The following is a 12,806-nucleotide window of genomic DNA, read 5'->3' as shown; positions in this document are numbered from 1 at the left end:
TGCTGCCGCCGCCGCTGCTGTTGTTGGTTGGATTTGGCTTTGACTGTGCTTGCTTGCCTGCCTGTTTTTGCTTGATGTATGCGTGCAAGTAGTCTTCTCATTGGAAAAAAAGTACAACAAGACTGCAACAACAACAACAATTCACAATTTGCGTTCCAATTTTCCCTTTGTTAGAACTTGGCTGGCTGGCTGTCTCACTGGGTTCGTTCGATGGTTGGTAATGGTGGCTTTTAGTTTTTTTTTGCTGCAGCAATGACGACGACAACGATGATAACAACAAAAACAAAAAGAACACCACCATCATAGCATGCAAAGATAAATTCACATTTAAAAATGTTATAATTCTTGTTTTTTTTTATGTTTTTTTATCACAGAACACACAAACACAACTAATTGCATTAAATATAATTTTTCCTTCTTTTTTTGCATTGCAATTCCAAAATCACACAATTTTTTTCATTTCCTTCAAAAGGGAATTTTTCTTCGTTGCAATTTTTATTCTTCCACAAAGTGCATTGCTGCTTGCTAGACACCACCACCATTCACAAAATACATTTTTTCCAACTAAGAAAATTCCTCTTTAAAATAAATTCCAAACTATTTTTAAATACAAATTATGGTTTTCACAATCATATTTTTCGAAAACTTTTATTTTTTTATGTATTTTTATTTTTTTTTTTTTTTTTGCATTTTTATCCCTTCCACATATCTATATTTTTTCACAAATTTCCTTTTATAACTCCTCCATGCAGCAATGCAAAAATCATCATTTTTTTTCTTCTCCCACAGAAAAAGGGAATAATAAATTCTTTATATATTTTTTTCGTCGTTTTTATTTTGTTTTTAATTCAATTTATTTACTTTAAAACATTGCGGCACGTTTTCCACACAATTTTCTCAATAATTTCATTAATATTTATTTTATATTTTCTTCACATTTAATATTTTTCTCTTTAAGCTTTACTTGAACACTTGTTTTGGCCTTTTCGTCGTTAAAAAAACTTTTTTCCTCGTCGGCTGTTAATGAAGTAATGATTCTCCACACAGTGCTGATGTTTTGATTACTTGTCTCGGCAAAATATGACAAAGGCGCGCCAATTGTATTAGGGACGGCGTCAGGGTTCGTGAAAATGTAACAGAACAAAAGGGAATATAAGAGAAACGGTAATAGTTGGCATTCACAGTGCATTGATAACACATGGTATAAATGGGAAGCTTTTATGACGACGGAAATGTAGACTAGATAATTAAATATTTTAATATATTTAAAAAAATATAAGGGAAATAAAACTTAATAATGTATAAAGACACAATATCAAATAAATTAAGGTTTATATTAACACAAATAAAATACCTAAAATAAAAATTACGAAATTCAATTCTTTGCAACTACAGGGATAAAAAATCAAAACTTATCCACTCCGGCCAAACTTTTTACACCCTCCACGATGATGGCGGGTAACACTACCGCTGGAAATTTTTAAAAAGTTGCACAAAAAGTCGTTCATTTGAAAAAAGTCGCACAGTAAAGTACATTGGAACTCAAAAACGACGAAGACGAATCCAAAATAGTTTGAATTTACACAAAAAAATGAAAATACAATTTAACAAAAACAGGGAAGAAAAGTCGGACAAAGCTTAAAAAGTTGCAAACAGAGTTAAGTGGGAAACACATAGGATGATTCAGACCTGAGTCAAAACAGAATTTGAACGCACAACGGTTACCCTGATGGGAGGGATTCAAAATACCTAAAATTTTGTAGAGAACTATGTCTAAACATGCTTATACAGTGTAATTACCTACATCATTCGTCGAATAAAAAGTGACTAGGACCTTTAGCATGCCGAAAATGTGGCAGGATATTTTTTTGTGAAGACTATTGGTTTCGGTTGGTAAATTCGTCATTGAACGAGATCTTCATATGGATCATATCCCAAAACATGGATCGAAATTAAAACTGCTTCGATTGGAAATTTCGAGTTTCATAATTTTCATGTGGTGGCCAAGTTGAATTTTGTAATCTGAATATACACATTGGCTAAATCAAGTGGGATATTTTCTGGTAGCGTTTCTAATCATGGATCTAAATCTAATTTTTTTTTTTGCTTATTTTCCAGCCCTTTCAGTTCTTTAGTAGCTCTATATGATAACTTTGTTAAAATGTGGACTTATATCCGATTTTTTTCCGCCAAAGATTTTTTTGGTCCCTTAGAACAGTAAACACTAAATTACAGCCACTTCGTTTGGAAACTGTGTCTAGAGCCACTTAAGTAACTATAATGGAAAAGAGCCTTTATATGGGACCGTTTATCGAAAAACTACCACAAAATTAGGATTTTAGGATTATGGACCATGATATCAATCTCTAGACTGATTTCCTGTACGAGAAAATTTCCCTATTGAAAGAAGAATATTCGCAACACCGGAAAGCAGAGATGCGGCTACATCTGAATGTGCAGGTCTATGGGCTCATAACTCTGGCCACTAATTACCCCAAGAATCACATTCGAAGGCAATAGACCGGTCTTGTTGTACAGCAATAGACCGGTCTGTGGAAAACTATGTGGCTCCAGTGTGTTCCGATAACTTTATTTGAACACCATGGAGGAACATGAAACCCCGCCAGAATGTCAAACGTTAGGACAGCGATGCACGTGTACGTCAACATAATAAGACGCTGTTGATGCAATATCTGAATACAAATGCAACATAACCCTCCTCCACCTAGGGTAAATTTGAATGAACTAGAGATACGGGTCCAATGTATAAGAGATATAAAAGCCTATTAAAATCGTCTGAACCCGAATTATAAATGATACCGAAATATAGAGTAATTTGACTGATTGCTTTAAGGGGTGATACCAGCCCTGAGGTCTGATAGTATTCGAATTGGATCTATGTTTTGAGAAATGTTACAATCCGTAAATCGGCAACTCTAGGTAAGTTATCGTGAGGAAGGACATTTCAAAATCGCATCCAAATTATCTGAAACCGATCAAATTCAGTCTCATTTTAACCTATTAAAGTCAGTATGGATGAGGGAGTCCTTATAGTTGCCATGAAGGGAGTATTTATAGCCGCTATGAAGGGAGTTTTTATAGCCACCTTAAAGGGAGCTAGGGAGCCGAGCTGAAGAAAGTTTTTATAGACCAGCTGAACTGTAGGGTGTCTTTATAGACGAGATATAGGGAGTCTTTATAGACGAACTGTAGGGAGTCTTTATAGACGAGCTGTAGGCAGTCTTTATAGTCGAGCTGTAGGGCGTCTTTATAGATGAGCTGTAGGGAGTCTTTACAGACGAGCTGTATGGAGTCTTTATAGAGTCTTTATAGAGCTGAAGGGAGTCTTTATAGACGACCTGAAGGGATCCTTTATAGGCGAGTTAAAAGGAACATTTATAGACGACCTGAAAGGAGTCTCTATAGACGAACTGAAAGGAAGTTTTTATAGACGAACTGAAGAGAGTCTTATATACCAACTGAACGATGTCTTTATAGAAGGACTGAAGGGAGTCTTTACAGACGAGTCTTTATAGGTGGGCTGAACGGAGACGTGCGGAATGGAGTCTTTATAGACGAGCTGCAGGGTGTTTTTATTGTCCAGCTGAAGTAAATCTTCATAGGTGGGCTGAAGGGAGTCTTTATAGACCATCTGAGAGTAGTCTTTATAGACGAGTTGAAGGGAGTCTTTACTCCCCATTTTTCCCCAGGAATTTTGTTAACCATTTTAAGATAGAAAATGTGAAGTAAGTTGAAGAAATTATGAAAAATGCAACTCTGTAGTGCCTATTATTATATTTTTAATTTTAACTGTTATTTTAACCACATTTTATTTTCACGATTGCAATGCCTTTTCAAAATGTTTAATCTGGCAACAATTGCGTGTGTTATCATTCCACAGTGCACATTCTTCTTCTTCCACCCCAAAATATTGTTTGCAGCTGTCATTTTCTCATCATTCCTTCATTCTCGCATTTTCTTATCGGAATTTTTTCTATTCGGCGGCTTTCTACATTATTTTTTTTTGCTTCATTGGTTTGGTATTGAAAAACGAAATAATTTTTCCAATATTTTTCACTTTTATTTCCAACGAATAACGAGAAGAAACGATGTCCTATCAATTGTATCGTAATACCACATTGGGCAATACCCTGCAGGAGAGTTTGGATGAATTGATTCAGGTATGTTGGGGGAAAAATGCAAACACACAAGAGGAGCAACAAATTTACTTTAGTGCTGGGCTCCCATTCACCACCATATTAAATATTTAGAAGGAACTTTTGAATATTTTAAGCGAATTAGGGGGGAGGAGCTACGGATCCATATGGAGCACAGCACAAAAAGTAAATTTGTTGCCTATATTCAGAACTTTGTAATTGAGTTTTGTTTCATGTTTCAGTATGGCCAAATTACCCCCGCCTTGGCCTTTAAGGTCCTGCTGCAATTCGACAAATGCATCAACAATGCCCTCAGCCAGCGTGTCAAGGCCCGTGTCACCTTCAAGGCCAACAAACTGAACACCTATCGCTTTTGTGACAACGTCTGGACATTGATGTTGAACGAGGTTGAATTTCGAGAAGTCCATGAATTTGCCAAAGTGGACAAAGTGAAAATTGTGGCCTGTGATGGTAAAAGTGGCGAATTCAATTGAGAATTGTGGGTGGCCTTCTCGTTTAGAATCCTAGCAAGATTTCGTCTACTATAATTAATTGTTTATTGCATAATTACACAACAAAGACACAAGAAAACATAGTTGCAGTTTAGAATATTATATACTACTACGTACATACAATGATGATAAAAGGATTGTGGTTAGCTATATACAAACATACATACATTAACTAGAAAGGTAAATTTAAGTTTTGTGGAGTTATGGTTTTATAAGGAAAACAGAATCCGATTGGCTTGATAATGGACTATGGCATTAGAAATTTAATTACTAAAAAAATATTATGAAAAAGAAGATATTGATTTAAAAAAGAAAAACAAAACAAATACCATGTATTTAATATAAGATTTTTTTCTAAATAAAACAAATTTTAATTTATGTAGCATAATTGTACATAAGGATATGTATTTTATAACCTTGAAATATAAGAAACTAGTAGGGACTTGAAATAAGTCTTTATAGAAGACCAGAAGGAAATCATTGTAGACGATCAGAAGGGAGTCTTTATAGACGAGCTGAAGGTAGTCTTTATAGACGAGCTGAAGGGAGCCTTTATAGACGAGCTAAAGGGAGCCTTTGTAGACGAGCTGAAGGGAGTCTTTATAGACGAGCTGAAGGGAGTCTTTATAGACGAGCTGAAGGGAGTCTTTATGGACGAGCTGAAGGGAGTCTTTATAGACGACCTAAAGGGAGTCTTTATAGACGACCTAAAGGGAGTCTTTATAGGCGACCTAAAGGGAGTCTTTTTAGACGAGCTGAAGGGAGTCTTTTTAGACGAGCTGAAGGGAGTCTTTTTAGACGAGCTGAAGGGAGTCTTTTTAGACGAGCTGAAGGGAGTCTTTATAGGCGACCTAAAGGGAGTCTTTTTAGACGAGCTGAAGGGAGTCTTTATAGACGACCTAAAGGAGTCTTTATAGACGACCTAAAGGGAGTCTTTATAGACGACCTAAAGGGAGTCTTTATAGACGACCTAAAGGGAGTCTTTATAGACGACCTAAAGGGAGTCTTTATAGACGACCTAAAGGTAGTCTTTATAGACGACCTAAAGGGAGTCTTTTTAGACGACCTTTAGGGGGTCTTTATAGACGACCTAAAGGGAGTCTTTATAGACGACCTAATGGGAGCTTTTATAGACGAGCTGAAGGGAGTCTTTATAGACGAGCTAAAGGGAGCCATTGTAGACGACCACGCCTTATATAGGCCTTAAAAAATATTCTTTGAAAATCCACGCCCTATATAGGCTCCTTTTCAGCCGATTGATTGCTATTCTGACTTTATCTTGGCTAGGTGGTATACACTCTATACAGTCATCTATTATTGGTTCTGGGGTATCCACTTCACCGCCACTATTTGATACCAGAAATATTTCAAAATTCTCCTTCCTCAGCACGATGTCTGTATCTGTCACCAGGTTTCCTTCTTCATCTCTACAGGAGATGAGTAGCATTACGACACTCCTGATCGTACCACGGATTTCTTGCTGGTGGTCTTTAGTACCCAAGTGTTGCTTTTGCTGCAGTTTGTAGGGAGTGGGCAATTCTCTGCCATTGTGCAATATTATTATCGGGACAAGGGGTGCTTTCGTCATGCAGTTGGGTAAGTTGAGCGGAGTAGGCCTCGGCTACCTGTTTTGTTTGCAGCTTTTCGACATCGAGTTTCCGTGTTGTGTTAGATCGCACCTTTGCTGCAACATTAAGACGAGTGCGAACCTTGGCTGCTACATGGTAATGGTCCAAATCGATATTCGCTCCTCGGATCGACTGAACGTCTAATAGACTGGATGAATGCCTTCCGTCTATCACAACATGATCGATTTGTTTTCTCGTTGCTTGATCAGGAGAAATCCAAGTGGCCTTGTGTATATCGAGGTGCTTGAATCTGGTGCTGCTAACTACCATGTTTTTTGCTGCCGCGAAGTCAATCAACCTCAATTCGTTGTCTGATGTTTCTTAATGGAAGCTAAATTTTCCGATGGTGGGGCCAAAGATATTTTCCTTTCCGATTTTTGCATTAAAATCTCTTAGCAGAATTTTAATGTCATGGCCAGGGCAGCGATCATATGATGTTTCTAGGCGCTCGTAAAATATGTCTTTGGTCTGCTCATCTTTATCTTCGGTCGGGGCAAGGGCGCAAATGAGACTTATGTAGAAGAACTTCGCTTTATACGGATTAAAGCAATTCACTCACCATCTGGAGTGAATCTGGAGACGAGGTATTTAATTCTACGGTTAACCACAAATCATCAGCCAACTTCATGTCTCGTTTCATGGCAGCTATAATACAGGGCGTAATCATCTGTTTTACTTACGCCGCCAGTCCCTTTCCATCGCATTTCCTGAAAGGCAATAATATCGGCTTTGTATTTCTTGAGTATATCCGCCAAAGCGAACTCTGCGCCTGTTCTGTACAACGTGCGCACATTCCAAGTGCAGATTCGCAGATCATGGTCTTTTATACGTTTGCGGGGGTCGTCAAAATTAGGTGGGGTTGATTTTCTTTTCCTTTGCTTTTTCATAGTAGGAGGGGTTTTCCGAATGTGGGCACCTAACCCGACGCCTCAACCCATTTTTTTTATAGTTCTTGTGGGTGAAATCGCGACACATATTAGTTCACTATTTCATCGGGTTATGAAAATAGCTACCCCATGTGACACCGCGGGGAGGTCAGTGTCCACAATTGAGATGAAAGAGGGACCAAGATAAGCCTGGACTTAGCCATGTTAAAGCCAATCAGAGCCGTTGCTTGGTATCTATCATCCCCTACGCCACCTGCCTTCAAAAAATATTCTTTGAAAAATCCACGCCTTATATAGACCTTCAGAAAAATATTCTTTGAAAAATCCACGCCTTATATAGACCTTCAGAAAAATATTCTTTGAAAAATCCACGCCTTATATAGGCCTTCGAAAAAATATTCTTTAAAAAATCCACGCCTTATATAGGCCTTCGAAAAAATATTGTTTAAAAAATCCACGCTTTATATAGGCCTTCGAAAAAATATTCTTTGAAAAATCCACGCCTTATATAGGCCTTCGAAAAAATATTCTTTAAAAAATCCACGCCTAATATAGGCCTTCGAAAAAATATTCTTTAAAAAATCCGCGCCTTTTATAGGCCTTCGAATAAATATTCTTTAAAAAATCCACGCCTTATATAGGCCTTCGAAAAAATATTCTTTAAAAAATCCACGCCTTATATAGGCCTTCGAAAAAATATTCTTTAAAAAATCCACGACTTATATAGGCCTCTGAAAAAGTATTTCAAAAAAATTTACGGCTTGTGATAGGCCTCGAAAAAATGTTCCTGTAGAAAAATCAAGCCTTTGATAGGCCTTGGAAAAATACCATGCAAATAACACATGGAAATTTACAAATAACGTGTTCGTTATTTTGAATCATATCATCTATAATCTCAATGACGTCGATTTTCTTTACATATTCGTAATATTAAAGTGGTATTTCCAATAATAGTATTTCCAAATTACCAAACCGTAACGAATCCTAGTCTAAGCCAGTGTTCGCAAAAAAAAACGGTACACTATCGTAGTGTACCGTACCAGGAACACAAACACTAAAAAAAATTTAGCGTTAGTGTTCCGGTACACAAACATTAAAAAATATTTTAGTGTTACTGTTCCGGAGCACAACGAAATTCGTAGTGTACCGCTGTCGGAGCACTAAAAATCGTAGTGTACCGCGGTCGGAGCACTAAAAATCGTAGTGTACCGCGGTCGGAACACTAAAAAATTGTAGCGTACCGCGGTCGGAACACTAAAAATCGTAGTGTTCCATTTGGCGGAACACTAAAAATCGTAGTGATCCACTTGGCGGAACACTTAAAATTATAGTGTTCCATTTGTCGGAAAACAAAATGATGCATTTATCTTTTATTTTTGTATGAATAAAATTTATATTTTTATTGCTTTTCAATATATTTAACCAGTGAGCGGAGCAGTATAGTCGGACGTGGCCGACCATACGATACCCTACACAACTACCACGGAATTAAAATTTTCTGCGGATGTTTATTCCGAGTCTGGGCAATATTTGTACCCTCTTGCCCGATTAGATGTAAACAGCGCCTCTTCCTCACACTGGTCTATAGATCGACTCGAAAATAACACAAAAAAATTAAGTTTTCGGTCCAATTCATCCCAAAATTATTATCTGATCATCACGGAATTTATAGGCGTTGTCCTTGACCATAACTGGAACCTCATGGAACATTTCAAAGCCATCAGCGCTATAGCTCCCGTCTGTAGAGTGATAATGGGTTACAAAATAATATACGAATACGGAGATACCTGTAAACATTTAGGTGTAACTCCCACATCCGACCACATACAACAATATAATTGGTATTAATTTAAAGGTCAAGCACTCCTCTTGGATATAATATAAACTTTTCGGGTCTATGTCCTTCAGGGGTAAATATATACGCTATAGAATACAAATTTTGTCATTTTTCACACAAAAGTCAGGGTCAATTTGACCCGCTAAATATTGACCGATCTTTATCAAAACTGGCATGCTTATTCTTTGGCCCGATCCCCTTCTCCATGCAAAATTTCACGATGTTCGGGCCATAACTGCGGCCTCTGGAGCGACCAGAACAACCGACAAAAATTTAGTATTTGGTCCATTTCATCCCCTAAATATTAACCGATCTTTCCCAAAAACAATAGGGGTCTTCATTGGCCAGAACCCATCCTACATGCAAAATTTCGTGAAGATTGGTACATAACTGTGGCCTGTATCGTGTTTACAAATTATAATGGACAGACGGACGGACGGACACACATGTCTAGATCGACTCAGCTAGTCGAGATATGACGATCGGTATACTTAAAGGTGGGTCTAGGACCAATATTTCGCGGCGTTACAAACTTTTGGGGCTGCACAAAGCTATAATACCCTGACAACATAGTTGTGTAGGGTATAATAAATACAATATCTTTTTATACCCTACACAACTATGTTATCAGGGTATTATAGCTTTGTGCAGCCCCAAAAGTTTGTAACGCCGCGAAATATTGGTCCTAGACCCACCTTTAAGTATACCGATCGTCATATCTCGACTAGCTGAGTCGATCTGCACATGTGTGTCCGTCCGTCTGTCCATTATAATTTGTAAACACGATACAGGCCACAGTTATGGACCAATCTTCACGAAATTTTGCATGTAGGATGGGTTCAGGCCAATGAAGACCCCTATTGTTTTTGGGAAAGATCGGTTAATATTTAGGGGATGAAATCGACCAAATACTAAATTTTTGTCGGTTTTTCTGGTCGCTCCACAGGCCGCAATAATGACCCGAACATCGTGAAATTTTGCATGGAGAAGGGGGTCGGGCCAAAGAATAACCATGCCTGTTTTGATAAAGATCGGTCAATATTTAGCGGGTCAAATTGACCCTGGCTTTTGTGTGAAAAATGACAAAATTTGTATTCTATAGCGTATATATTTACCCCTGAAGGACATAGACCCGAAAAATTGATATTATATCCAAGAGGAGTGGCTGACCTTTAAATTAAGACCAATTATATTGTCGCATGTGCTCTGATGTGGGAGTTACACCTAAATATTTACATGTATCTCCGTATTTGTATGTTATTTAGTAACCCATTATCACTCTAGAGAGCCGAACATAGCGCTGATCGCTTTGAAATGTTTCATGAGGTTCCAGTTATGGTCAAGGACAACGCCTTTAATTTTCGGTGATGATCAGATAATAATTTTGGAATGAAGTGGACCGAAAACTTAATTTTTTGGTGTTATTTTCGAGTCGATCTACAACAACACAACCCACGGTGAAGGGAATCTAGACAATAACTGTACTGAATACTCGTAATATTCGGAAAATATGTCAGTGTGTGGAAGAGGTGCTGTTTACCTCTAATCGGGCAAGAGTGTGCAAATATCACGAAATATTGCCCAGGCTCGGAATACACATCCGTAGAAAATTTGAGTTCAGTGGTAGTTGTGTAGGGTATCGTATGGTCGGCCCCGTCCGACTATACTGCTCCGCTCACTGGTTATATTTGTATTTGTTTATATTTTATTAAAAAATAGTAATATTATATTAACATCAACAGTTTAACATAATAAATATTATGTAACAAAAAAGGGCGTCTAGTGACGGCCAACTCATAACTGAAAATTCCATTGAATTGCATTTTGGGTTATAATCGATTGCGCTGATCGGAAATATGAAATTCGGTTTTTATATGGTACCTGTATGTGGTCTTGAAATATTTATCCCAAAATCATAAAACTACTTTTTTCATATCCGCGTAACTTGTACACTTCTTTTCATGAATAAGCAGGTAATAATTATGTTGATTGTGTGCCAATCACCAAATTTTGAATATTTTTGCTAAAATTTCCTAAAAGTATGAATCATAGATGCAGGTATAAGTTTTTATAGAAAAAATTTTCATACTAACATTTTACAAGGAGATCTCCTAATTTTATGGGAAAAATCGTGTTCGTTCTGTAAATTAATGAAAATTTTATCCAAAGCTGTATAATTTTGTGACAAAAACTGGCCAAAATACCTACATTTTGTAATTGCAAATAAAGTTATATTAATTTTTATTTTTTTATTATTTGATCTCATTTTACCTCAAAAACAAAACAGACGTGTATGGTACACTACCAGTACAGTTAAAGTAAGTGGAACGCTACGATTTTTATTGTTCCGACCAGTGGAACACCACGATTTTTAGTGTTCCGACCAGTGGAACACTAACATTTTTAGTGTTCCGACCAGTGGTACACTAAAAATTTTAGTGTTCCGACCAGTGGAACACAACGATTTTTAATGTACCGCAGTCGGTACACTACGATTTTTTAGTGTACCACTGCCGGTACACTACGATTTTTAGTGTACCGCTGTCGGTACACTACGATTTTTTAGTGTACCGCAGTTGGTACGCTATGATTTTTGTTGTGCTCCGGAACAGTAACACTAAAAATATTTTTAGTGTTTGTGTACCGGTACAGTACGTTATTTTAGTGTACCTATCCACCTTGGTACGGTACAGAACACTATGGAACGGTACCATAATGTTTACTTTCGAACGCTGGTCTAAGCCCACGCATTTATGATTTTATGATATATTTTATTTTCGTATATTTTTAGGCACATGTATATTTGAATACTAGAATCTCAAAACAAAACAAAAATCTTAAATAAAGTTGTTAATTAATCTGAACCAAAACAATTGACCGATCAAAAAAAAAAAAAATCATCTTCGGGTCGAGTCATAAACTCTTGCCATTATTGACGCTGGCGAATAATTAATTTTACAATGCGATAATTGATATTTCAACTCGTGTATGTACCAACGCTGGTTGAAATATGACGTTTTTTTTTTTTTGGTTTTGGATTGATATCTAAATAAAGGATCGCGTGATTCAACCAAGCATGGAAGGTGTTAATTTTTGTCCATTAATTACCACTTTTTCCAAAAAACAACTTGTTTCAAATAAGAAAAATGCGATTTTGAAACCCTAATTTTCGGTGCAGATTTATTATACGAAAATTTTGAAATGAATTAATTTATAATATTTGTTATAAATTAATTCATTTCAAAATATTATCTTGGGAATTTTTGATGGAATTTCCAAAACAAAATTTTGGGGAAGTACCTTAGCAAAAATTCACACATATGTTCGATGAATTAATTGGGTCTATTAGGACTTTTTAAAATATTGTTTCGCGGTATATCAAAGGGTGGATTTTTTAAAGAATATTTTTTCAAGGCCTATATAAGGCGTGGATTTTTTAAAGAATATTTTTTCAAGGCCTATATAAGGAGTGGATTTTTTAAAGAATATTTTTTCAAGGCCTATATAAGGCGTGGATTTTTTAAGAAGATTTTTTCAAGGCCTATATAAGGCGTGGATTTTTTAAAGAATATTTTTTCAAGGCCTATATAAGGCGTGGATTTTTTAAAGAATATAACAAATTTTTAAAGAATATAACAGGCAAAAGGAAACGAGATAGACCCATAGTTCCTTTGAGAATATGCATAGAATCACTTTCTGAGTCGATTTATGCATGTCCGTCCGTCTGTCCATGTCAAATTGTAAACAAAGTGCAGGTCGCATTTAATATCTATCCGTCAGATTTA

At 36.7% G+C, this 12,806-nt stretch overlaps 1 protein-coding gene across 1 annotated transcript; it reads left to right on the top strand.

Moving 5' to 3' along the window:
- Positions 1-4,109: 4,109 nt before the first annotated feature.
- Positions 4,110-4,651, top strand: LOC133327892 (transcription initiation factor IIA subunit 2). Its single transcript, XM_061536430.1, has 2 exons — positions 4,110-4,181; positions 4,400-4,651. Exons 1-2 carry the CDS (start codon positions 4,110-4,112, stop codon positions 4,649-4,651), a joined length of 324 nt encoding a protein of 107 aa, XP_061392414.1.
- Positions 4,652-12,806: the final 8,155 nt, after the last annotated feature.

Source organism: Musca vetustissima, unplaced genomic scaffold, assembly GCF_032173495.1.
Source record: "Musca vetustissima isolate MV318-11 ecotype Yass unplaced genomic scaffold, APGP_CSIRO_Mvet_v1 utg164429, whole genome shotgun sequence".
In the NCBI taxonomy this organism is placed as follows: Eukaryota; Metazoa; Arthropoda; class Insecta; order Diptera; family Muscidae; genus Musca; species Musca vetustissima.
Note: the sequence above shows the minus strand (reverse complement) of the source record. Positions and strands in the feature narration are given on the sequence as shown.